The sequence below is a fragment of the Leptonychotes weddellii genome, chromosome 1, assembly GCF_054177405.1.
Source record: "Leptonychotes weddellii isolate Sample4059 chromosome 1, ASM5417740v2, whole genome shotgun sequence".
NCBI lineage: Eukaryota > Metazoa > Chordata > Mammalia > Carnivora > Phocidae > Leptonychotes > Leptonychotes weddellii.
In genome coordinates this window covers 14,942,002-14,969,546 of record NC_138369.1, presented here as the reverse complement: position 1 = coordinate 14,969,546, position 27,545 = coordinate 14,942,002, and the positions used below count along the sequence as shown (strand labels likewise).

The window sequence follows — 27,545 nt, the reverse complement described above, 5'->3', positions numbered from 1 at the left end:
TGTTCCATGGGCACTTGAAAGGAAGGTGTATTCTTCTGTTATTTGGTGGAGTGTTCTATAAATGTCAGTTAGATCTTGTTGGTTGATGATATTGAGTTCTTCTCTATCTCTGCTGATTTTCAGTCTTTGTGTTCTACCAGTTTGTTGATAGAGGAGGTTGAAATCTCCAAGTATAATTGTTGGTTTGTCTGTTTCTCCTTTCAGTTCTATCAGTTTTGTTGCACATAGTTTGTAGCTTTTTTTTGTTTTTTTAAGATTTTATTTATTTGACAGAGAGAGACACAGCAAGAGAAGGAACACAAGCAGGGCGAATGGGAAAGAGAGAAGCAGGCTTCCCACAGAGCAGGGAGCCCGATGCAGGGCTTGATTCCAGGACCCAGGGATCATGACCCGAGCCGAAGGCAGACACCTAATGGCTAAGCCACCCAGGTGCCCCAGTTTGTAGCTTTTTTGTTTGTTACATACACATTTTGGATTACTATGTCTTCTTGGTAGATTGACCATTTTATCACTGTATAATGTCCCTCATATTATCATTATGCAACATCCCATAATTTTGCTTACTGTGTTCTTGCTTCCTTCCCTGATGTTTCAGGGTTCCTTCTTTCATTGTTTGTTTTCTGTGTAGAGAACTTCCTTTCACTACTTTTTGGGGGAAGCTATTCTTTCAGGGTAGGTCTTCTTTTGGCGACTAATTCTTAGTTTTTCTTCATCTAAGAATGCTTGATTTCCCTTTTATTTCTGAAGTATATATATTTTTTTTTTTTTTTTTTTTAAAGATTTTATTTATTTATTTATTTGAGAGAGAGAGAATGAGAGACAGAGAGCATGAGAGGGAGGAGGGTCAGAGGGAGAAGCAGACTCCCCGCCGAGCAGGGAGCCCGATGCGGGACTCGATCCCGGGACTCCAGGATCATGACCTGAGCCGAAGGCAGTCGCTCAACCAACTGAGCCACCCAGGCGCCCTCTGAAGTATATTTTTGCTAGACATAGGATTCTGGGTTGACAATTCTTTTCTTTCAGTACCTGGAAGATACTGTGCCATTTCTTTCTATCATCCCTAGTTTCTGTTGTCATTCTGATTGTTTAAGTAGGGTGTCATTTTCCTCTTGCCGTTCTTAAGATTTTTTCCTTTCTTTAGAGGGAGGAGGGGCAGAGGGGGAGAGAGAATCTTTTTTTTTTTTTAAGATTTTTTATTTATTTATTTGACACAGAGAGCATAAGCAGGGGGAGCGGCAGAGGGAGAGGGAGAAGCAGAGAGTGCTCAGCAGGAAGCCTGATGCGGGGCTCAATCCCAGGACCCTGGGATCATGACCTGTGCTGAAGGCAAACACTTAACCAACTGAGCCACCCAGGCGCCCCGGAGAGAGAGAATCTTAAGCGGGGCTTAATGCGGGGCTCTATCTCACAACCCTGAGATGACCTGAGCCAAAATAAAAAATCAGATGCTTAACTGACTGAGCTACCTAGGCACCCCAAGAATTTTTTTTTTCTTTAGTTTTCAGAAGTTCATTTGTGATGTGTCGTTGCATGGATTTATTTGGGTTTATTTTGTTTAGTATTTGCTCAGCTTCTTGAATCTATGTGTTTATGTTTTGCCACATTGGAAAAGTTTTGGGAAGCTTTTGGCGGTAATTTCTTCAAGTACCTTTTCAGTCCTGTCCTCTTTTCTCCTCTCCTTCTGGGACCCTGAGGCCACAAATACTAGATTTTTTGTTATAGTCACACAGGTCTTGAGGTTCTGTTCAATCTGTTTCAGTCTGTTTTCTTCCTGTTCAGATTGGGTATTTTCCATTGTTGTGTCTTCCAGCGATTTTTTTTCCTCTCTTGCCTCTGTTCTGCTCTTTTTTTTTTTTTTTAAGATTTTATTTATTTCAGAGAGAAAGAGGGAGAGAATGAGTTGGGGGGTGGGGGGGTAGGGGGTAGGGGCAGAGGGAGAGGGAGAAGCAGGCTCCCTGCTTAGCAGGGAGCCCGATGCAGGGCTCGATCCCAGGACTGTGGGACCATGACCCGAGCAGAAGGCATACGCTTAACCGACTGAACCACCCAGGCGCCCCTCTGTTCTGCTCTTGAGTGGGCCATCCATTGAGCTTTTTATTTTGGTTATATTTTTCTTTTCTCCTTTCCTTTCCTCTTCCCAGTTGTATTTTTCAATTATATGGTTTCCATTTGGTTCTTCCTTACATCTTCTATTTCCGGCTAAGACTTTACTTCTTTGCTGTGGCTTTCTATATTTTCATCTGTTTCAAGCATACTTATAATTACTTATTGAAGGATTTTTGCCATGGCTGCTTTAAAATCTTTGTCAGATAAACAGAAATACAAAGAGAACAAAACAAATCTTTGTCAGATAATAATAATGTCTCTGTTATCTTTGTGTTGTCATCTGTTGCCTGTCTTTTTCCTTTCACTTTGAGATCTACCTGGTTTGGGGTATGATGAGAGATTTTTCAATCAAAACCTGGTTATTTGCATATTATATTGAGACTGTGGATCTTATTTAAACTTTCTAATTTAGCTGGCTTTTTCTGACTCTTCCAGCAGGAAAGGGAAGGATGCTGCCTTGTTACTGCTAGGTGGAGATAGAAGTCTAGGTTTCCTACTTGGCCCCTGTTGGCACCTCAGGGTGGGGCACTTCTTTTTACAGCTGGGTGGGTGTGGGGGTTCTGGCGTCTCCACTGACCCCATAGGATAGGAGGGTGCTGGTTACCAGCTGTCAGGGATGAAAGTCCTAGTTCCCTACCTGGCCTTCTCTTACTCCACCCTGGCAGCATGTTGGGTGCCTTATTAGAGTCTGCAAGGGTGGAAGTCTAAGCTCCCCACTTGGTGTTTGCTGGTGTGGATGGGAGTGAGGCCCCAGTTTTGTTTTGTTTTTGTTTTTATGGTGTATGGCTGGAGTAGAGTGTTTATTGTCTAAAAATTTTTTATTTTATTTATTTTTTAAAAGATTTTATTTATTCATTTGAGACACAGAGATACAGAGAGAGAGAGCATGAGCAGGGAGAGAGGCAGAGGGAGAGGGAGAAGCAGGCTCCCTGCTGAGCCAGGAGCCCGACACGGGGCTCGATCCCAGGACCCTGGGATCATGACCCAAGCTGAAGGCAGCTGCTTAACCATCTGAGCCACCCAGGCGCCCCTATTGTCTAAAAATTTTTTATCTTTCTAAGCTGTCCCTTTCTTGGTCCTTTGTCTAGAGAACACAGGCTTTTGTTGGGCCTTCTTTCTGGTCTATGCTTGTTGGCGTTCCTGGATTGCCAGTTTCCTCAGCTCCAGGTCTGAGATATATCAGAAAGAAAATCCAAGGAACTCACCACATGTCATTCCTCAAGTTCAAAGTCCCCTAGCCAGTCTCTCTTTTTCTCCAAACTTCCAGAGTCTTCTCATGTTTGCTTTAAAAATAACGTCTAGGGTTTTTTGCAGCTCTTTCTGCCCACAGGTCCTGTCCCCATGCTTTAATAAAACTCCCTTTTTTGCAGGGGCGCCTGGGTGGCTCAGTCATTAAGCGTCTGCCTTCAGGTCAGGTCATGATCCCAGGGTTCTGGGATCGAGCCCCGCATCGGGCTCCCTGCTCCGCGGGAAGCCTGCTTCTCCCTCTCCCACTCCCCCTGCTTGTGTTCCCTCTCTCGCTGTGTCTCTCTCTGTCAAATAAATAAATAAAAATCTTTAAAAAAAAAAAAAACAACTCCCTTTTTTGCACCAAAAATAAATAAATAAATAAATAAATAAATAAATAAATAAATAAACAAACACCTGGGGTTTTTTGTTGCACGTTAGCAGGAAGAAGTTATATTTCTAATTCAGGCTTTTCCTGAACTCCAGACTAGTTCATCCAACATTTCCATTTGGATGCTAATAGGCACCTCAGTGTCACCATGTGCAAAAATGAACTCCTGGTCTTCCCCAATAACTGCTCCACGTACAGCCTTCTGCATCTCAGTTGGTGGCAACACCCTCCTTCTAGTTGTTCAGCTCTAAAGCACAGGAGTCATCCTAGATTCCTCTCTCTCTCTCTCTCACTGTATATATCCCATCTGTTGAACAGCTAAGCTTGCTTTCAACATATCCCAAGTCTGTCCCTTCTTGTCCCTCCATTTGCATCCACATTGCTCCAGGTCACCTTCACCATGTAACAGAAGATTCTGATAATAACATGTCAATTCCATACCAATCCTCTTTGGCCCCCCATGTCACTGTGAGTCAGCTCCAGTGTCCTCTGGTCATGTGGGTCTCCTTGCTATTCTTCAGACATACCAGGTTTACATGTGCCCAGGTCATTTGGGGAAGTTATATTTTAAAAAGCCATTATTACTTGATTGACATTGTCTTAAATTTATTATTTTTAGAAAAATTGATGTCTTTCCAATGAAATCTTTCCTAACCAGCATGATGACTCTTTTTATTCATCTCTTTTTTTTATCTCCCCTGGAGGTGCTTTAGAGCTTTATTTATGCAAATCCAATTACTGCTTGATGCACATGTATTTTATTGCTATTTAGAATAGGATTCTTTCCCATAATTTTCAAATTTTTGTTGGTAGTATGTAAGAAAATTGTTGGACTTATATATTTATTTCATGTTTCTCCTTGGGACTGTTAAAGCTTAACTCTCCAGCTTTAATTATTCTTTGGTTGATGCCTCTGTGTGTTATGATTCCTCTTCGCTCTGTACTCGATGTGGATCTTGCATGGGGTTCTTTCTCTCAGATCTTTTCTGGGATTACCCCTGCCTGCCTTACTCAAGCTCTTGTCTCTTAGGCCCTGGGTCCCTGAAACTGGTATGGGGGCTTCTCCTTGGCCCTCCCCTGGCTCTGTAGAGGACCTCTATCCTGGCACTTAGAGCTCTGAACAGCCATTTCCTGCTCACTTTTCCTTAACCGAGCTTCATGATCAGTGAAAGCTTGGAATGGATTTGGTGCTCAGTGGATATTTGTTGAAGGAATGAGTGAATGACCTTCCAACTAGATTTACTGGGAATGCTCTTGTATTTGAGAGAGTTCCTCCACTTATTTTCCAACTCCTCTGTTGACTTTTTTCTTGTCAGTGTGTGCATACTTTGTGATATTTTCATTTAACCTTATTTCCTAATGATTTCCACCAATATTCTATGTTCCAAATAACTACCAGTTTGACAGTGAAGTCTTTCATTGGTCTAATGCCTAATGACCACTCCCACACTCACCTTGTAATCTTCTGTAACCTGCTGAGTCTGTTGACTTTGATGTTGCTGCTACTGACTTGATGACTTTTTCCCTCCCTCTCAGATTCAGGCTTCTTCAGGAGAAACCAAGTACCATGGGGCCTTGGACTGTGCAAAGAAGCTATACCAGGAATCTGGGATCCGAGGCATCTACAAAGGGACAGTGCTCACCCTCATGCGAGGTAACCTTTTAGGTTCTCCACCTGAGGTCACCTTGTGGGGGGGCTCATCTGAGGTGGATTTCCCACTGAGGGTCTTACCTGGATCCCCAGATTAGCCTTGGCACTATACAAGCTACACTTCTGACAAGGCTGGCATGGTATGTCCTGTTTTTTTAGGCAGTCTCACCCCTGGCCAGCATGGACACCAATGAGGATGGGAGGACCTCTATCCTTCTGGCAGGCTGGCCCTCAAGGATGCAAGTCACTATTGTGGCAGTTACAGGGGAGTGGCAAGTAGATAGAAATCGTGGCTGGAGGGATGAGTGGGGGGGAAGAGTGACTAAGGACAGTGGGGCCCTCCCTGGTTTCGAGAGGCACGTCCTGCTGGGGTGGCAGTAGGAGAGGCAGACATAGCCTCACCCCTGTCCTGACATGGCAGCTTGGAGGAAGGCCAGAGGCTAGCTGTAGTTGTAACTTGGAGTGGGTGTGTCCATGGGGACCACTCAGAGGGGACTTTGAAGGTGAAATGATGTCATGTGTGTTTGTGCTCACTCTTACCAGTGCTTGCCCCAAAGCAGCATCTAATTACTGCAAAGTGATTACTGCACATAGGAGGTGCTGCTGAGGAACTTCCCAGGAAACCTGGAAAGGGCCAGTCCAAGTGTGGCTCTTCTAAGTTCTAGAAAGCCATGAGGATTTTGTATCATTTAATTCGCTTCTTTCTTGCCCCTAACAGATGTTCCAGCCAGCGGGATGTATTTCATGACATATGAGTGGCTGAAAAATATCCTCACACCAGAGGGAAAGAGGTAAGGAGACTAGAAGAACTCAGAGGACACTTTGCTCGGTCATGGGTTGGTTGCCCTTTACTGTGAGTGGGTCTGAAGGTAGAGTGGGGCTTGCTTCTGGCTCCGTGTCCACTTTGCTCTCCTTGCTGCTGAAACCCAGCTGACACTGCTTACTCTGTACCTCGCCTGTTGGAGCAAGTATATGAAACAAGTTCATGAAACCCCCTCCAAGGAGTGGCGGCTGCCATGTCACAGGAGCCCTGGCCTTGGACCTCCTCCCTCTGGCCAGTTTCTCCCTCTCTCTAACTGCCCCATCTGCTGAGGGAGGGATGGTCTGAATGCCTCGCTCACAGCCTTTGTCTGACTGGGGCTGTGCTTGGTATTGTGCAGTGTCAGTGAGCTCAGTGTGCCTCGGATCCTGGTGGCTGGGGGCATCGCAGGGATCTTCAACTGGGCTGTGGCAATCCCCCCGGACGTGCTCAAGTCCCGCTTCCAGACTGGTTAGTGGAGGGTAGTGGGGTAGATGTGGGTGGAGTGGGTACCAGAACTGGCTGCCCATGGGATGCAGAGCTCTTAGGGCCCTAGAGATACTCACTATCCACAGCAGCACCCAGCATCTGTCTGACCATTTTCCCTTGCAGTCATTTGTGTTCTAGGAACCCTAGACTCGTTCATTTCCTGTTGGCCAAAACACAAAATAAGTGAGATAAGCAGTCAAATCAACTCTGCTGCCTTCTCATGAGCAGAAGGACTATTATATTCTTCATTCTTCCTCTCCACTCCCTCAGCATCAGTAATCCAGACATTGTGTCTGTTTGTCCCAAGGTGGTGAACTGTGTTGTCTGTGAACTGGTCTCAGATGACCTGGAGGGTGTCCTCTTCCTGATGCAGTGACCCTGCAGGAAGACTTGACTATAAAATTGTCTCCATGTGGGACACCATAGGCAGGTCAGGAAGCTTCCTAAAGCCTTAACAGTTGGATTCCACCCGCAGCACCTCCTGGAAAATATTCTAATGGTTTCAGAGATGTACTGAGAGAGCTGATCCAGAATGAAGGAGTCACATCCTTGTATAAGGGGTTCAATGCGGTGATGATCCGAGCCTTTCCAGCCAATGCGGTGAGTGGAAGACAGGGACTAGGCTTTCCCTTCAGGGCTTAGAGCAGGTTCCAAGGTCTAGGTGGGCTGACTTTTGCTTATTCCTAGGATTGGATTGGGGGTTCAGTTTTCCCCAAATCCCACCCTTGGCCAGAGCCTCCTGATTTGCTTCTTTTCCTGAAGCTTCAGGAGGGGATGTCTTTGGGATTCTTTGAGGGGAGGGGCTTTTTTTTTTTTTTTAAGATTTTATTTATTCATTTGAGAGAGAGCGAGAAAGCACAAGTAGGGGGAGAGGCAGAGGGAGAGGGAGAAGCAGACGCCTTGCTCCCAGGATTTGGAGATCACAACCCGAGCCCAAGGCAGACGCTCAACCATCTGAGCCACCCAGGGGCCCCATGAGAGGTGGGGCTTTGATCTCCTGACTAGGTCATCAGAAATGGATAGTTGTGAGACATGGATTTTCTTCCCCTCTCAGGAATACCAAAGCACAGCTTGATTCCCTGACCTGGGGTGGGAATGAAGTTGGGGAGAGGTTCTGATGAAGTTAGGGAAGGGTTCTAATCCTGACAGGGTCAGCCAAGCATGGTGCTGGGGTCTCTGTGATAGTCACAACTCCTGCTAGCTTTTTTCTTCCTTCTAACCCCTTCTCAGGCCTGTTTCCTTGGCTTTGAAGTTGCCATGAAGTTCCTTAATTGGGCCACCCCCAACTTGTGAGGCTGAAGGCTGCTCAAGGCTTCTGGATTGTGGAGGCTATCACGAAGGAGGAGCGGTGGGCAGGACTAGGCAGTCCTAAAAGGCAAAGGGAGGGGAATGGTGGGATCAGAGCTCTGTACATGGACTTGTTGAGACCATTGCCTTAATGACATCTTCTACCTGGTATAACTTGGTGTGCCATTTTGAAACTTGAATTTACTCATGTCAATTTAAGGGATCTCAAGAGGATTTGGAGGTGGAGTAAGTAGCTTCTAGACCAGATACCACCTATGGTCAGAGAGCTATCTACTGGTTGACTACAGGCCCTACTACACCCAAAATACTACTCGAGAAAGAGGGAATTTCAGCTTCTCACTGGAGACATGATGCATGTTTTCAACCAGCTGAACAAGAGCTGGTGTTTTCTTCGATCCCTACCCACCAGATTTCCAGGGTATCACTTAATCCTGGCCTGCACATGGGGATGTGGACTTCAGGTCCACATCTCTCTGTCCGGGTGGACTGAGCAAATGTGCCTAGGGACAGATAGCCTGTTAACAGTCAGGTTGATTTTTCTTTTTAAATGCATACAAGCAATCAAAACTAAAACTACAGTAGCCTAATTTCCCAGGAGTAGATGGAGAGCTTTCCCTCCTACACAGCAAGAAGGGTTTTGAATTAACAGTCCTAGCCTGCTGAGATAAGTGACAAAGCCTGGGGTGTAGGAAAGGCTCTTTTCACACACTCTTTTCTCATGAGAGCGCCCTATTTTAACAGGAAACAATAAATATTGTTTCTAATTTTTGCATTGTGTGAAATTATTTTGATTCTGGGTCATTTCAGCAGGCAGCCTGTGGCCTTGGTGGAGGCTGTCAGGGATCTGGTATCCTTCTTTGGTGGCTTCAGGCAGGGGCTTCAGCAGGAGAAAGAGGAGGAAGTTTTGGCTAGTCCAGCCTTCCCTGACTGTCCTAGAAGCAACTGCCTGATGGGGAAGGGAAATGGGGTGGGGTGGGGGGGCTTGATTGCTAACTGTTCCCATAGTCCTCAGTATAAGCCTGCACCCTTCCCTTCACTCTTTCACCTCTCTGCCCTGAGCTAACAGAGATGATTGTTCTAAAAGCCAAAAGCAATCCTGACTTATCATATGAGTTTGGGGGTCACTGTGATCTGATGTCACCAGCCAGGCTTTGCTAATTAGGCTATTCATGATGCCCAGGTACATCCAGAGGAGGTGAGGGAGACAAGTTAATTTGTCCTTGTCTGGTGGCTGGAGCTGGGCTTCTCTGGCATTGTCCCATCTGGCAGTCACAGAGTTCTGCTGGTACGTCCCACCTTGCTGCAACTGCACAGAGACTCTTGGACTTTGGCTTTAGCGCCATCACTCTGCATAAGGGGGTGAAGGGACAGGGACCCACCCCCATCTGGGAGTGGGCGTGGCCAGCCCGGCAGGAAGCTGAACATTTGGGGGTTTAAGGAAGGATACTTTATTCCTGGGAAGATATTTTTGGATGACCAGAAAGGAATTATAGTCAAGTAAAAACAAAAAACATTGTTTAGAGATGAAAATTGTGTGCCCTCTGCCTAGGAAGATTAATTCAGTGTTCTGCCTGCCCCCTCATGCTGCAGGATGTCTTTATTTAATCTCTCACTGGTTTGGAGAAGGCCACATATGTGTTTCAAAGCTCTTCTTGGCAGCACCCTGTCCTTGAGATAATCCTGCAACCTCAGCCTTTGCCTGGAAGCCCCTGTGAGTGCATTTGCATTCCAGCCAAATGACAGCCATTCCCATGGCTCAGGATCACTTTTACAGTCTGTGCTTCTGGATAATTTGCCCTTTGAAACAACTTCCATTTTAAAATGGAAAGTTTTGGTTCCTTGTTGTTAGTGGTGGTAGATTCTTCTACTCCTTTGGTTGTTCAATAGGTGTTAAGTCAAATAGGGAAGCCCCAGGAGACATTATTTGTGAAGAGAGCAGAGCAGATGGTGAGTAACTCCCTCCTGGCTGGCACTTCCTTTTTATGATGCACTTTGAAATGCCACCTGTTCCTGATATATCTCTTCTGTCCCTGATGGGGGTAAGGGTGGGGGAAAGACTGGGGCCCTCCTCAGCAATTTCTCTGTCACAGACATCATTAAGTAGAGAAGCCAGACAGCAGGTGTTAAAACAACCAGCCAGTGATAACAGCCTCACCCAGGCACAAAGAAGAGTATAACTGGGTCAAAGGTGAGGGGCAGACAGTGGGATGTTGCAACAAGCCTGTTAGAAGCAACAGTAGTGCCATTTCTGCTGTAAGGTCATACCATCTCCACCCACAGTTCTTTCCCTACAGTTCTTTTGAGGCTGGAACCCCCTATGCCCTTTCTAACCTTCCCATGGGTTCATTCTTATTTCTTTATCCCCATGTCACTCAATGTTTAGTGGGTAGGGATTTTTACCCCCACTTTCAGATGTGGAAGCCAAGGCTCAGACAGGGTAAGCTGATCTGCCAAGATCATTGGCAGATTGATAATAGAGTGCAGGTAATAGAGTGATGTCTGGGTGTCCACAGGCCTGAAGAAAGGCTTGTGATGCTATCAGAGGCTGTCCTGGGGCTGCTTGACCCAAGCTCCAGGAGGCCTGTCTGTACTACAGGGTCAAAGCCCAGCCACTGGCCTGTCAGTCAGGCCACAGGTAGCACAGTCCCAATAGGCAATGGGAAAGCCCCAGGGCCAGGCGTTCCCTGAGGGCTCTCTTTTCTGCTTTCTCTGCTCTGGTGAGCATATAGGCCTGTGGCTCTCCAGCCAGGCTCTCCCTTGCTTCCCAGGTTCTGTCCTTGCCTTGAGGATCTCCGAGGCAGACCCAAGGTCCGCTGCAGAAACTGACACTTTCTTGGGATACAGTGTCCTGAGGAGGGGATGGCTCACAGGTGGCCTGGGAAGTAACTGCTCCCTGGGGCATGGATGCTTGTTAAAATAGAGCAGACTTCCCGGACCAAAGGCAGTAGCCACATGAGGGAGGCATTATAGAGGCTGAAGGACAGCTTGGGTGATGACAGAGAAAACATAGCCCACTTCCCCAAGCCTTGCTGTCCAAGAGGCTCATAAACACTTCTAAGGCAAAACAGAACTGAGGGGGGTGGATAACTAAATGACCTGGAAGACTGGACCAGAGGGGCTGAGATGCAGGGGTGGCCAGATGACCAACAGGTTCCAGGAGACAGGTAGGGGACTGGAGTGGCTCAGAGATCCCCTTTGGGCAGAGAAGAGGGAGGTGTTGCTGCTTGGGCTGAGTCCACTCCCCCACCCCCAGTAGGCAGAGGGTATCACAGGGCAGAAGGCGTATAAACTGGGAGGTCTGGGCCAAGAGCAGGCTTCCAGAGGAGTCTGGGGAGTTCGGGTGTTTTCCTTCTTCCTGGAAAGAGAAAAAAACCCTTTAAAATAATAAGCCTATCGAGAGTACATGAAATCCACTGTTTTTTTGGAAATAGTAGTTGGTATTCTACCCATGTTCATTTTCACCAGACCCACTGCTGTTGGGCTAAACATGTGCCCCACCTGTGTTACTGTGATCCATAGTTGTAAACATCTCTGAGAACTGGCCCCATTGTGTTCACGTCTGCCCGTGGTTGGTGGTGTGGCAGTCTGTGTAAGATTTGACTGCCTGCTGGGTAGTGACTCCTAGGATTGGCGCTTGGAGCTGAGCACCTGTCAGTGCTCTGGGGCCTCCTCTTCTCTACTACAGTCTCTGTTTTTGCCTTTTTCCCCACCATCACTTACTGTTGGCAGCTGTTTCCCAGTTACCTGCTGCCTGTGGGTTTGGTTGCCACGGTAACCTCTAGTGGTAGAGCTGGACAGGCTTGAATGAAGGCACCTCCTAGGAGGGTAAGGGTAGAAGATGAGGGATTCAGGGCCCTGGTATTCTCTCTTGCTCTAAGGCACTCTCCTTTGGCCAGCTCAACTGGGCATTCATGGACGGCCCTTGGGACTCCATTTGCAACAGAAGGGCTTCCCAGAAGGGGCAGAGATGGATCCCTGCTCTTGGACCAGGTGCTAGGGAGGGGAGCCACGTAGGGCCTGGAGGCTGGCTGTCCGTCCTTACTCTCATGGTGGTCTGTGGAGACAGGTAAGGAACAGCTATGGGGTTCCTGCTTTCTGTGGCCCTCATTCCCTCCAGGTCCAAAGATGCTCTTTGAATGTCGTGTTTGCTGGATGGATGGATGGTTAAGCCTTGGGGCAATTGACAGCAAACCAGTCTACTCCTGGCAGAGGCTGATGGAGGTTTCTTGGAGTGACTGGGAGAACCTGCCCCCACCCAGCTCTGTCATCAGCCCTAGAGTAGCCTTCCTCTATCTTATTTTGTAATTGAGGTGAGAGTCCTAACCATACGGGCGCCTGTCCCTCTTTAAAACATATAAAACCTGAAGAATGAGCAAGCAAGGGAGTGGAGTTGTGAATTTGCCCTTCCAAAGGATTGGTTGTAGGATTGTTTGAAGCAGGCAGATCCCCAGGTGTGGTGGGTGCAGTGGGAGTGACACCCAGGTTTTCTGGGTATGGTCTGATTCCTGGAAAACTTGGAAGGGTTGGTCTACTCAAGAGCAGATGAACCCTGTCCCATTAGCTTCTTACTGCCCATCCTTAGTGAAGTGTTCATAGGCTGAGATCAGAAACACACTTTAAAGAAAAGGATCCTGAGACAGGGGTCGGGAGAGCAGTTTCACTGACTCCACTTGCTACACGGAAGCATTCATTCATTCATTAATTCATTCAGTAAACCTTCTCCAACAGTGTGTAGCAAGGAACTGACAGGAAACAAATTGGACACTATCCCTGCTCTCACAAAGTAAATTGTGCAAGACTCCCCTGGGGGGGTCAAGGAACTTGTCCAGGGAGACACTGGTGTTTGGAATCATAGGCTCGCCTGGCCTAGAGCGTGGATGGCTTCTGTACCAGCGGGGATCGGTTGCTCCTGTTTCCAGAAACTCAGTTTCCAGCAGCACTGAACTCCTGGGTGTGTGCCAAGCCAATATGAGAGGTGTTAGTGCTTATTTTAATTAATACTGGGTAATTACCAGGTGGAGCTTAACCATCCCAAATGCCTTGGAGGTTCCCAAGCCTAAAGGTCATCACTTTCTGTCTGGGCCCAGCAAGGAGAGGCAGGATTCTGTCCTATGCCCACTGGGACTTTCTTCAGCACTGTGACCCAGGACAATCACCTTTTTCTATTCCCTTCGATCTGGTGTGGGGGAAGGGGGCAACTTGAGAAATAGCCTAGCCTCTCCAGTTCACCTATGCTCCCTCCCTAGGGGCAAAGGTAACAGTGCCTTGTGGTCTGCTCAACACCACCAAACGGTGTGGGCCCAGGGTGGAGTGTGGGAGAAGAGGCCTGCAGAATCCTGGTGGGAGTGCTCAAGAGGAGGAAGAGACCCAGAGGTAGTTCCTGCTCTGCGCCTTATTCCAGTTTCTCAGGGTACATGTTTGGCCTAGTGACTCTTCCAGGCTTATTTTTCTGCCTGTGGCTCCCAAATTACTATATCACTGAAACTCCTACCATCTACCACGCCTTTCCCGTTTGACATATCACAGACCTCCTGCCAGACTTCTGAAGGTCCTATCGTCATGCCACCATTCCACCCCGGGACCAGGGTGGTCCTGACTTTTTACCAGCCCTTTGCTCTTGCTGTCCTCTATGTTCAGATAGCTTTCCTCAAGATTTTCCTGTAGTCGGATCCTGTCCAGGCCTCGGAGTCAGCCTGAATGTCACCCCCTAAAGTGGGCCCTCTTGCTCTCCACGACAGCCGGAACCACACTGAGGTTGTAATGTGTGTGCCAGGCGTCTGGCTATCTGGCTCTAGGCTGTGTCCCTGGAGCCTACCAAGTGCTGGCAAACAGGAGGCTCTTAGTGAATGTTGAAACAATATGTGAAAGGTCTTCAGGACTAGGTGGGAAGCACTGACGACTCCCTTAGGCCGGCAGATCTCTCATTCCCGCGACTCGACGCGGGACTGCACGGAACCGGCGGGCTGCCCAGAGGCGCACGCGCACTGGGGGCCGGCGGTCGGCGGGGGCGCGCACGCCCGCGGCCGCGTGCGTCACAACCCGGGCTCCTGCCCCGCCCGTCCCGCCTGCCCGCTCGTCGGTCCCCGCGGCAGCGGCGGCGGCGGCTGCCCAGTGACAGCGGAGGCGGCAGCAGGCCGGCCGTAGTAGCTTAGGGTCGTACGGCCTGGAAACGCACACCCGGCCGAAGGGCGGCGCCGCGCGAGGAAGGCCAGAGCCGGGTCGCGCGGGAGGAGACCTCGCGGGCGCCGGACGAGAGGCCGGCGTAAGGGGGCGCGGAGGTAGTGGCCGCCGGCGGCCCGGACCCGCCTGTCCTCGCGGCCGCCGCCGGCATGAGCCACATCCAGATCCCGCCCGGGCTCACGGAGCTGCTGCAGGGCTACACGGTGGAGGTGCTGCGGCACAAGCCGCCCGACCTCGTCGACTTCGCGGTGGACTACTTCACCCGCCTGCGCGAGGCCCGCTCGCAACCCGCCAGCCCGCCCGCCGCCCCTCCTTCCGGCTCCCAGGGTCTGGAGCCCTGCCCTGGCCTGGTCGCCGACGCGAAGGCGGACACCGAGTCGGAGGACGACGAGGACCTGGATGGTAGGCGGCGGGCTGGGCCGACGTTCGCGGTGGGGGGACGGAGGTGGCGGTACAGGGGTCTCCAGCGGCGGTCTAGAGGGGTTGCGGGGGCCGACCACACTGGGCCGGGACCTTGGAGCTCTCGAGCGGAGTTTGTCGGGGTTCCCCGAGCCGCGGGCGTGAGCCCCGCGTGCGCCACTTCCCGGCTGAGCTCGGCGGTCCTCCGAGCCCTGGAGCGCACCGAGTGAGTTGTCACATTCAGCCTGGGAGAAAACGTGCGCGCCTTCGGCCCGCGTGGTGGCGCGGAGCCCACGTCGGCCTCGCCTCTGCTGGGGGACCCTTCGCCCGGTTTGGTTCCGAAGACAAGGAGGCTCACATCCACCGACTCGTCTTTAATAACCAGGACGGTAACTTTGTTTGGAAATCATTCATTTTGTGAAAAGTTATGGTGAAAACTTTAAGCATAGGCAAAAGTAGAGAGAGAAGAGGTGAAATGAACCCCTATATGTCATCATCTACATTCAACAGTTTAAATATCTGTCACAAATGTTTCATCTCTACTTTTTTTTCTTTGCTCAAGTATTTTAAAGCAGATCCCAGTCAGGTCATTTCACCTCTGCATAACTGGACGTGGATTTCTTAAAATATTCTTAGTATTTCTTGAAATTTCTTAAAATATTTCTTGAAATATATGTAATATATATTTCGACTTCGCTAAAACAATTGGATCAAGCGATTGGTGAGGATAAACAGTTACTATCTTGTTTAGCATATAGGGTGCAGGAAAAAAAGACAAGGAACGCTTTCTATATCTGATTTAGGCAAAGTTGTCAAAAAACTCCATTTTCCTTGGTTGCTTCAACATAGGCTTTGTCAGTTTAACAATAGAATTATCCTACTTTGAGCCGCCAAAATTTAACAAAACAATGAAAACAGATAAAGTTAGAGACTTAGTGTTATTAGAGCATATGGGGGGGGGGGAATAGTTCTGAGTCGAATCCACATTCAGGTCCGTTAGCAAGGAGTTAATTATCCGTCATTGCTGTTGGAGGTTGTAAGCTTCAGGTTGTGGACAACTTCCCATAGTTTATTCACCGCAAAGAGTAGAAATGGTTCTGTTTTCCTTTGACTTTTTGCCCATTAAATTATGAGATTTTCACCTTAAGCCTAGAAATCAAATTGTTATTTTCCAAATCTCTTCCACGGATTTGTTTTGTGGTCTAAGACAAGTGGTTAAACCTGTTTGATTTCAGATTCACTTATCTTTAAAATGGGGACAGTGACAATGATCTCCCAGGGATAAAGGTATCTCTAAAAGTTTTATTTTTTAGGAGTGACTCCTACATTTGTTTCACTGTCATATCTATAAATCACAAAGCTGTAACCTGCTTTGTGAAATTTTTATGTACACATATTAGTATTTTAGAAATGAGTTTCAGATGAGTAAAATGGAATTTACAGGTTTTGTGTTATGTCTACCGTCTTTGTCATCTTTGATATCTCTTTCAAAATTGAGTTGATTTTGATGAGTTGATGAGTTCAAAATTAAATCTTTGTAAACCTGTGCTTTATTTAATTGGCATGTAAATATTTGTTGTTTATATCTCTAATGTGGCTGTGCTACGTGTAATTATAGAAATCAACACAAGGTGAACTTCTGTCAACAGATAATAGACTAAAAATACATTGCACACAATGAGGTACCACTTCACACCCATGAGAATGGCTATTATGAAAAAAAATTGCAAGTGTTGGTGAGAATGTAGACAATTGGGAGCTCTTGTTCATTGCTGTTGGGAATGTAGATGGTCTGGCTGCTGTGGAAAAACAGTTTGGTGGGTCCTCAAAAAATTAAACAAAGAATTACCTTAATGATCGAGCACTTTCACTGCTATGTATATATCCCAAAGAATTGGGGAGTCATATATAACTAGTTACATGCCAGTGTTCATTGCAGCATTATTTACAATAGCCAAAAGGTAGAAACAACTCATGTGCCATCAGCAGATGAATGGATAAATAAATTGTGGTATATACATACTATGAAATACTATTCATCCTTTAAAAGGAATGAAATTCTAATACATGCTACACCATGGATGAACCATGAACACATTATGCTAGTGCGGTATGCTAGACACCAAAAGACAAATGTATGTACCTCACTTATATGAGGTACCTAGAATAGGTAAATTTCACAGAGACAGAAAGTAGGATAGAGGTTAGCTGGAGTTGGTAATAGGGTGTTATTGTTTAATGGGTGTGGAGTTTCTGTTTGGGATGATGAAAAAGTTCTGAAATTGGATAGGGGTGATGGTTGCACAACACTGTGGATGTACTTAATACCATGAGTTGTACACTTAAATGGTTAAAATGGTAAGTTTTGGGGCCCCTGGGTGGCTCAGTTGGTTAAACGACTGCCTTCGGCTCTGGTCATGATCCCGGAGTCCCGGGGTCAAGTCCCACGTTGGGCTCCCTGTTCAGTGGGGAGTCTGCTTCTCCCTCTGACCCTCTCCCCTCTTATGCTGTCTCTCACTCTCTCTCAAATAAATAAATAAAATCTTAAAATGGTAAGTTTTATGTATATTTTATCACAATTTTTAAAAAGACAAGAAAAGAAATACGTTACATATCCAGTGATTAGGAACATTAGGGTAATAAGCCCACAATACCTAAAATAAGAACTAGAATATATAGAGTTGGATCTGTATATAGCAAGGGAGATTTTGTTTAGTATGACTCATCACCAGTTCAGTTTATAAGATTGTATGCTATTTGAAACTCTCAAAAAAGTTATTAACTGTTATTGGTTGTTTTAACAACAGTGTTTCAATGTCACACGAAGTATGAAGTATTGTAATGCGTATTTAACTCTTGGGAAAGCCTGAAGACTTCAGATTTATTAATAAGCTACTGTAACTGTATCCTCACGAGAACAATAAATTGGCATCCAGACTTGATTCACTTCTGTACTTACCATAAAACATTTACATCTGTGGGTCTCCCAACATATTTATATATATATGTATGTATATGTATGTATATGGAATACAATTCACATACTATATAATTCACCCATTTAAAGTGTTTAATTCAGTGGTTTCCCCCCAGTGGTTTTATTAAAATCACAGATATGTGCAACCATCACCACAACCAATTTTAGAATAATCAATTTTCATCACCCCCAAAACAACCTCATACCCTAGCCATCAATGCCAACTCCTGCATTCCCCTCTGATGTGCTTTCTGTCTATAGATTTGCCTATTGTGGACATTTCACATAAATGGAATCATACAGTATATGGTCTTTTGCTCTTGGCTTTTGCTTAGCATCATGTTTCAAAGTTCATCAGTATTGTAGCATATATTAATATGTTACTCCTTTTTGTTGCTGAATACTATTCCATTGTATGGATATACCACATTTTGTTTATCCAGTCATCAGTTGATGGACATTTAGGTTGTTTTCACTTTTTAGCTATTATGAATAATGTTGCTTTGATATTCATGTGTACAAGTTTTCATGTGGATGTATGTTTTCGTTTCTCTTTGGTATATATATGTAGGAGTATAATTGTTTGACCATGTGGTAACTCTTTGTTTAACCTTTTTTTTTTTTTTAAAGATTTTATTTATTTATTTGACAGACAGAGACATAGCAAGAGAGGGAACACAAGCAGGGGGAATGGGAGAGGGAGAAGCAAGCTTCCCGTGGAGCAGGGAGCCCGATGTGGGACTTGATCCAGTACGCTGAGATCATGACCTGAGCCGAAGGCAGATGCTTAACAACTAAGCCACCCAGGCGTCCCTATGTTTAACCTTTTGAGTAACTGCCAGATTGCTTTCCAAAAGTGGCTGCACCGTTTTACATTCTAACCAGCTGTGTATTAAGGGTTCTAGGGGCGCCTGGGTCATTAAGTTGGTTAAACGCCTGACTCTTTTTTTTTTTTTTGAGCTTTTTTTAAAAAAAGACTTTTTATTTATTTATTTGACACAGAGAGAGAGATAGAGAGAGAGCACAAGCGGGGGGAGTGGCAGGCAGGCAGAGGGAGAGGGAGAGGGAGAGGGAGAAGCAGGCTCCCCGCTGAGCAGGGAGCCTGATGTGGGGCTTGATCCCAGGATGCTGGGATCATGACCTGAGCCGAAGGCAGCCTCTTAACTGACTGAGCCACCCAGGCGCCCCTAAACGCCTGACTCTTGATTTCAGCTCTTGATCTTGGGGTTGAGTTCAAGCTCTGTGTTGGGCTCAATGCTGGGTATGGAGCCTACTTAAAAAAAAACAAAAAACAAAACAAAACAAAAACCCAGAAACAAACAAAAAAAAACCCCAAACCCCTCTCAATTCCGTTCCACTGATCTTTGTATCTGTGTGCCACTACTATACTGTCTTGATTACTATAGATTTGTAGTAATTTTGGAATCAACAAGTATGAGTTCTCCAACTTTGTTCTTTTTCAGAATTGTTTTGGCTTTTGGGGTTCCTTGAATTCCCAAATGAATTTTAGGATTAGTTTGTCAATATGTGCAAGGAGGGCAACTGGGATTTTGATAGATTGCACTGAATTTGTAGATTAATTTGGAGAGTATTACCATCTTAACATTATTAAGTCATCTGGTCTATGAATATGGGATGTCTTTCCATTTGTTTAGATCTTCTTTAATTAAAGAAGATCTTCTAAATTAAAGAATAACACTTTTTTGTAGTTTTCAGATAGACATCTTTTGTTAAATTTATTCCTAAGTAATTAATTCCTTTTGATGCTATTGTAAATGGAATTGTTTTCTAACTTTCATTTTCAGATTGCTCATTGCAAGTGTATAGAAATAGTTAATTTTTTAAAATATTGATCTTGTATCTTGCAGCCTTGCTGAACTTATTATTCTTGTAGTTTTTTTAGTGGATTCCTTAGGAATTTTCCCCAGCAGTTTTTACTGTAGGGTGTATACCACATAACATAGGAGTTGGTCCAAACAGCATTAGGAGAATTTTTTTGGAACTGCTTAATAATAATATTCTTGTAGTTCACGTAGCTGGATCTCTCAGCAGGATTTTGACACTGTTGAACCACCTTCTGAAATTCTCTCCCTCTTGGCATTTATGTCTTCATTCCCCTGGCTCTCCATCCAGCAGTTGGCTTCCTCTCTGCCCTTTAAATGATGGTTCATGATCTCCAGAATTTAGTTTGTTACCTTTTCTGCTTCAGAGCAACTCTCTTCCTGAGGTTTTTTACTGCCTTGAACCCGGACTTTCAAAATCAAAACTATCGCTTCAAAACTTTCTCTGATGGTACACATACCTGTTTATGCTAATTTTGCCAGCTGGTTATCTCTCATTCATCTCTCAAACTCATATGCCTAAAATTGATGTTAGCTTACTTGTCACACTGCTGTTTCCTCTGAGTTTTTAAGCAATAAACAGGAATCAGTCTTTCTCTGTGTCTCTCACTCTCTCATTTTATTCTCTGGGCTCTCTCGTCTTGTCCTTCCCCACTGTCCCTGTCTTGAGATTGGCTTTTATTGCTTCTCAGCTGTATGCAGCTGAGCACCTGTGGCCTCCCACTCATCTCTCCTCCACCCCATCCATTCTCTACACCATCACTAAAATCACCCTTCTCCCACCCCTCCTTTTTAAATTCCTTTTTAGATTGTAGTAAGATATACATAATGTAAAATTTGCCATTTTAACCTTTTTTTAAAAGATTTTTTAAAAGATTTTATTTATTTATTTGACAGAGAGAGACACAGCGAGAGAGGGAACACAAGCAGGGGGAGTGGGAGAGGGAGAAGCAGGCTTCCCACTGAGCAGGGAGCCCAATGCGAGGCTCGATCCCAGGACCCTGGGATCATGACCTGAGCCGAAGGCAGACGCTTAACGACTGAGCCACCCAGGCGCCCCTAAGATTTTGTTTTTAAGTAATCTCTATACCCAGTGAGGGGCTTGAACTTTACAACCCTGAGATCAAGAGTTGCATGCTCCACCAACTGAGCCAGCCTGGTGCCCCCCATTTTAACTATTTTAAGTATACAATTCAGTGGCATTAAATACATTCACAATACAACCACTTTTCTTTCTTTCTTTTTTTTAAAATAAGCTCTACGCCCAACATGGGGCTTGAACTCATGACCCCAAGATCAAGAGTCAATATGAATTTCATGATCAGTTTTTCCATTTCTCTAAGAAAGCCCATTTTCTTAAATTTTATCATCACAGTGTTGATTGTGAATGTATACAACTACAACTGATTTTTGTGTGTTGATCTTGTACCCTGCAACCTGTGGATTCTTTAGGGTTTTCTATATATAAGATCATGTAATCTGTGAATAGTTTTATTTGTTCCTTTTCAATCTGATTGCCTTTTTATTTATTTTTTTTGCCTAATTGCTGTGGCTAGGACCTCCAGTACTATGCTGAATAGAGGTGACTAAAGTGGGCATCTTTGGGGCACTTGGGTGGCTCAGTTGGTTAAGCATCTTTCTTTGGCTCAGGTCATGATCCTGGGGTCCTGGAATCCAGCCCCTCGTCAGGCTCCCTGCTCAGCAGGGAGTCTGCTTCTCCCTTTCCCTTTCCCTCTCCCCCTCCCCCTGCTCATGCTCTCTCTCTCTCTCAAATAAATTAATAAAATCTTTAAAAAACATAAAGTGGGCATCCATGTCTTCTTCCTGATCTGGGGGGAACGTTTTCAGTCTTCCAGAGAGAGAGGGAGAGAGAGAGGGCGAGGGCACGAGCAGGGTGGGGAGAGGCAGAGGGAGAAGCAGACTCCCCGCTGAGCAGGGAGCCTGATGTGGGGCTTGATCCCAGGACCCTGAGATCATGACCTGAGCCGAAGGCAGATGCTTAACTGACTGAGCCACCAACCACCCAGGCACCCTGAGCAAATTCCCTTTAATTCCTAGTTATTGAGTGACTTTATCATGAAAGGGTGTTGAATTTTGTCAGATGTTTTTTGTGCATCAATTGAAATGATCATGTGGCTTTTTCCCTTTATTCTTTTAATGTGGTATATTACACTGATTTTTGTATGTTGAATCACCCTTGCGTTCTTGGGATAAATACCACTCAGTCATGGTGTAAGGTATAATCCTTTTAATATGCTGCTGGATGTAGTGTGCTGGTATTTTGTTGTCATAATGATTTTTTGCTGCATTTTGTAAATTAAGTGAATATATATACTCTACTTAATTATTTTCCTTTTAGGTTGCCTCCAGTTTGCTTGTATGAATTATGTATATAGGTTTTTAAAAAAATAATTGATAATTTTTTATTTTTTCTTAAGATTTTATTTATTTGAGAGAGAGAGTGAGAGAGTGAGCGAGAGAGCACAAGCAGGGGGAGCTGCAGAGGGCGAGGGAGAAGAAGCCTCCCCACTGAACAGGGAGCCTGACCCAGGACCCTGGGATCATGACCTGAAGTGAAAGCAGACATTTAGCCAGCTGAGCCACCCAGGCACCCCAATAATTGATAATTTATGAAAGTAGTTAGTTTAAGTATCTGCAGTGGTAACTTCAACCTTGATTCCTGGCTCAATGCTGACAGAAGTAATCTGTTTAACAATCTCAGGACTGTGCAACTCAGTGAGTTGCTTATGGATCCTCATCTGAAAAAGATCCCAAGTCTTAGTACCTTCACCACAAGGAGTTGTGTTTGTTTCCTTGTTTGTTTGTTTTTAGAGGGGGGGGGTTGGAGCAGAGGGAGAGAGAGAGATAGAGAATCTTTTTTTTTTTTTTTTTAAGATTTTATTTATTTGAGAGAGAATGAGAGACAGAGAGCATGAGAGGGAAGAGGATCAGAGGGAGAAGCAGACCCCCCGCCGAGCAGGGAGCCCGATGCGGGACTTGATCCAGAGACTCCAGGATCATGACCTGAGCTGAAGGCAGTCGCCCAACCAACTGAGCCACCCAGGCGCCCGAGATAGAGAATCTTAAGTAGGCTCTATGCCCATTGTGGAGCCCAACATGGGACTTGATCTCTACAACCCTGAGGTCATGACCTGAGCCCAAATCAAGACCTGGACGCTTAACCAACTGAGCCACCCAGATGCCCCAAGGAGTTTTCTAAGTAGTGATTCTCAGAGTCTTGTTAGGCATCTCCTGGTCCTTTCATTTTGAGATTCTTTTCCTTTGCTTCTCTCATCAAGTCAGCATACACCTCTTCAGAGATTTTATGTTGTGGCCAGTTAGGGTAATTCTAGTTTGGTGAATCGCCACTTCTGGCTCCAGGGGTGACTTTCTGTTGTATTTAAGAGCCATGGATGCAGTTCAGTTTCCTGACAGAACTGCTTCTCCCAGGGAGAGCCAATAGCAGTGAGTCAGGAGTAGAAGCCCACATGCCGAACTCCACTGCAGCTGTGACCATGTCTTCCTCAAAGAGTACATAAGCCTTTTTAACATTTTTGGCTTATTCTCCTAGAATATATTGCTAGAATTAGAACTAATAGGTCAAAATGTACTTTTGTTTGTTATTTAATAAGTACTAATATAGTCATATGCTTTTCAGGAGTGTGCTGATCAGTATACACAGTCACCAGCAACATATGTGAATACAAAATTTGTTGTACATTTGAAAACACAAGGTATTAAAATTCTTTAAAAAGTACTAATTTTTGGAAATTTTTTCTCAATGTTTTAATTTCAATTTTATTCACTTTAGGAAGGTTGAACCTTTATCTTCATCTAATGTCTACTCACAGTCAATGTAGGGTTGTATACTTGAGATACTTGTTTTGTTTGAGTTGATAAGAATTATTGACTCCTTGCTTTTGGAAGGTGAGGGAGAGAGGAAAGTCAGGGTTTACTCCTCACACTCCACCTGGGGTGAACCTGATATTATTCTTGGAATACTAGAGGGATAATGCTGTTAATAAAGGTACTAGGTAAAGGAAAGCTGTTGTTTCTCTGCTCACAGCACTTATAACACTACCTGGAATTAATGCAGACCACACAGGTTAAGGGCTCAGTCCCACAAGATGGGACCCTACTTCAGAGGCTAATCACAAGTCCCAGCCTCCTATACTTCTAACTGACCATCTGTAAATTGGGAGTTTCCACAACCCCCTCCTGGAGTTTGATAATTTGCTAGAATGGCTCACACAACTTAGGAAAGTACTTTACTTACTGATATCATTTTATCATAAAGGATACAACTCGGGAACAACCAAATGGAGGAGATGCATAGGGCAAGGTATATGGGAAGGGGCACAGAGCTTCCATGCCCTCTCTGAGCATACCACCCTCCCAGCACCTCAGTGTGTTCAACCTGGAAGCTCTGAACCCATTTATTTAGAGTTTTTCTGGAAGTTCTGTTATGTAGGCACAATTGATTAAATCATTGGTTATTGGTGTTGAGCTCAATTCCCAGCCCTTCTCTCCAAGTTCCAATCACCTGGTTAGTTCCTCTGGTAACCAGCCCCCATCCTCCTTATTAGCTTAAGCTTAGGTATGGTTGAAAGGGGCTTATTAGGAATAACAAGACACTCTTCTCAGTCACTCAGGAAATTCCAAGGGTTTTAGGAGCTCTGTGCCAGGAACCAGGGCCAGAGACCAAACATATATTTCTTATTATATCACAGTATTACACTCAGAAATGTTAAGATTAATCTTTCTTCCTCCCCTTCCTTTCTTCCTCCACTTTCTTCCCCTCCCCTTCCCTCCCTCCCCCCTTTTTTTTCTTAATTAAGGGGAAGACAGAGTTGGATCTGTTGCATGAATTTTATAGGTTTGCAGGGTGGCCAGTTAGAAATAGCCCTGGTAACGACAGGCCTGGAACTGGGAGACAGGTCAAGACTGGAAGAGAGGTGTGAGGAGCCATCAGTGTGGTATGGAAGTGGATGAGGCTCTCCAGGTTGAAGAGAATGAGGCTGTGACATGATCCTGGGGACCTCTGACATTCTGGGTTTAAAAAGTATGGGTAAATGCCAAGATTTAAGACTTAGGTTAGGATGGGGATGAGAGTAGTCTCTGACTCTTCTTCCCCCCGTTTACATTCATCCTTTTGCAAGTTCTATGAAATACTGCAATTATTACCTCCAATTATTTACCTCTGCTCTACTAGCTTTGATTCCATATGTTTGATCAGTCTATGTTTTGCTTTCTCTTTCTCTTTTTTGTAATTGAGATATAGCACATAAAATTTACCTTTTTAAAGAATACAATTCAGTGGTTTTTAGTACATTCACAAAGTTGTGCAACCATCACCGCTCTATAATTTCATAGCATTTTCAGTACCCCCAAAAGAGCCCCTATACCCATTATTGTCACTCCTCATCCCTCCCTCTTACCCTGGCAACCAGCAATCTATTTTCTGTCTGTATGGACTTTCTTATTCTGGACACGTCATGTACACGGAATCATATGTGTTCTTTTGCTCCTGGGTTCTTTTACTTAGCATGATGTTTTCAAGGTTTATCCATATTATAGCATTTATCAGTGCTTCATTCCCTTTTACGGCCAAATGCTATTCCGTTATATGAATATATTGCATTCTCTTTACCCATTCATCAAATTATCTATTTTGAGTTGTTTCTACTTTTTTTCTTTTTAAAGATTATTTATTTATTTATTTGACAGAGAGAGACACAGCGAGAGAGGGAACACAAGCAGGGGGAGTGGGAGAGGGAGAAGCAGGCTTCCCACTGAGCAGGGAGCCCAATGTGGGGCTCGATCCCAGGACCCTGGGACCATGACCTGAGCCAAAGGGAGACGCTTAACGACTGAGCTACCCAGGCGCCCCGAGTTGTTTCTACTTTTTGACTGTGACAAATAATGCTACTCTGAACATCTGTGTTAAAAATTTTGTGTGAACATACTTTCCCCCCCAGTTTTATTGAGATACAATTGACATATAACATTGTATTACTTTAAGGTATACAGTGTAGTGAATTGATACATGATGTATTGTGAAATGATTACCACAGTAATTTCAGTTAACATCCATCAGTCACCTCATAGTTAAGTTTTTTTCTTGTAATGAGAACTTTTAAGATTTACTCTTTTAGCAACTTTCAAATATATAATACAATATTGTTAACTATAGGGCGCCTGGGTGGCTCAGTTGGTTAAGCGACTGCCTTCGGCTCAGGTCATGATCCTGGAGTCCCGGGATCGAGTCCCACATCGGGCTCCCTGCTCAGCGGGGGGTCTGCTTCTCCCTCTGACCCTCTTCCCTCTCGTGCTCTCTGTCTCTCATTCTCTCTCAAATAAATAAATAAAATCTTTAAAAAAAAATATTGTTAACTATAGTCCCCATGATGTACATTACATACCCAAATTACATCACATAAAATTTTGTGTGAACACAAGTTTTGAAATGCTCTTGAGTGTATATGTAGGAGCAAACATGCTGGATTATATGTCAACTCTATGTTTAACTTTTTGAGGAACTGCCAGACTTTTACAAAGTGGTTGCACAATTTGACATTCCCATTAGGAATGTGTGAGGGTTCCAGCGTCTCCACATCCCCACTAACAATTTGTTATTGTCTTTTTTGGTTGTTGTTATCTTTTTTTAAAGAAATATTGGGGCGCCTGGGTGGCTCAGTCATTAAGCATCTGCCTTCGGCTCAGGTCATGATCCCAGGGTCCTGGGATCAAGCCCCATGTCGGGTTCCCTGCTTGGTGGGGAGCCTGCTTCTCTCTCTCCCGCTTACCCTGCTTGTGTTCTCTCTCACTGTCTCTCTCTGCCAAATAAATAAATAAAATCTAAAAAAAGAAAATTATTGAGTGAAATTCACATAACAAAAAATTCATCATTTTATTTAAAAAATATTTAATCTCTACACCCAACATGGGGCTCAAACTCACAACCCTGAGATCAAGAGTCGCCCTCTCTTCTGAATGAGCCAGCCAGGCACCTCTAAAATTCATCATTTTAAAGTGAACAATTAAGTGATGGAATGTCTGGTTGGCTCAGTTGGTTAAGTGTCTGCCTTTGGCTCAGGTCGTCATCTCGAGGTCCTGGGATTGAGCCTTCCTGAGGCTCCCTGCTCAGTGGGGAGTCTACTTCTCCCTCACCCTCTCCCTCTGTTCCTCTCCCCCCCTCACTTGTGCTCTCTCTCTCTCAAATAAGTAAATAATAAAGTGAACAATTCAGTGGCATTTAATATACTGACAATATTGTATAATAAGCACCTCTGTCTAGTTCTGAAACACTTCCATCACTCCCAAGTAAAACCCTTCACCCATTAAGCAGTTTCTTCCTGTTTCCTCCTCCTGCTTCCTCCCACCCCTGACAACCACCAGTCTGCACTCTGTCTCTATGGATTTGCCTATTTTGGATATTTCATATAAATGGAGTCATACAGTATGTGATCTTTTGTGTCTGCCCCTTTCTCTCAGCTTTGTGTTTTCAAGGTTCATCTGTATTGTAGCGTGCATCAATACTCCATTCTTTTTTGTTGATGAATAGTATTCCATCATATATACATTATGTGTGTGTGTATATATATATATACATATATATGTATACATATATACATATACTGTGATTTGTTTAACCATTAATCAGTTGATGGGCATTGGGCATTTTCCACCTTTTGGCTATTGTGAATAGTGTTGCTGTTGCATACCTGTGCATTTATTTGTTTGAGTACCTGTTTTCAGTTCTTTGGGTATACACCTATGAGTAGAATTGTGGGGTCATATGCCCCACAATTCTGAGCTTAGCTTTTTGAGGAGGTGCCAAACGTTTTTCCACGGTGGCTTAACCATTTTACCTTCTAGCCAGTGTACTTGGATTTCATTTTCTCCATGTCATTGCCCACACTTGTCTTTTTGATTATTGCCATTCTAGTGGGTGTGAAGTGTATCTTATTATGGTTTTCATTTGCATTTCCCTAATGACTAATAATGTTTCATGTGTTTGTCCATTTGTATATCTTCTTTGGAGAAATGTCTATTCAGGTCCTCTGTCCATTTTTAAATTGGGTTGTCTTTGTTGTTGAAATGTAAGAGGTTTTTACATATTTCAGATACTGGTTCCTTACCTGATATGTGATTTGCAAATGTTTTTTTCCTATTTT

General features: G+C 44.8%; 2 protein-coding genes across 3 annotated transcripts in view; both read left to right on the top strand.

Annotated features, from left to right (window-relative positions):
- The window catches only part of SLC25A20 (solute carrier family 25 member 20), a 29,238-nt gene extending 20,499 nt beyond the window's left edge, over positions 1-8,739 (top strand). Inside the window, exons 5-9 of one of the 2 annotated variants that reach the window (XM_006732984.3) lie at positions 5,261-5,378; positions 6,094-6,166; positions 6,536-6,645; positions 7,139-7,263; positions 7,894-8,739. In XM_006732984.3, the coding sequence (XP_006733047.1) occupies positions 5,261-5,378; positions 6,094-6,166; positions 6,536-6,645; positions 7,139-7,263; positions 7,894-7,956 (489 nt within the window). In that variant the 3' untranslated portion in view covers positions 7,957-8,739. Of the gene's footprint in view, positions 1-5,260; positions 5,379-6,093; positions 6,167-6,535; positions 6,646-7,121; positions 7,264-7,893 lie in introns of both variants that reach the window. The other variant, XM_081817174.1, reaches the window with a different exon arrangement.
- Positions 8,740-14,009: 5,270 nt separating this feature from the next.
- Positions 14,010-27,545, top strand: part of PRKAR2A (protein kinase cAMP-dependent type II regulatory subunit alpha) — a 105,452-nt gene continuing 91,916 nt past the window's right edge. Inside the window, exon 1 of the mRNA XM_081805615.1 lies at positions 14,010-14,553. Coding sequence (XP_081661741.1) covers positions 14,301-14,553 — 253 coding nt within the window. The 5' untranslated portion in view covers positions 14,010-14,300. The remainder of the gene's footprint in view (positions 14,554-27,545) is intronic.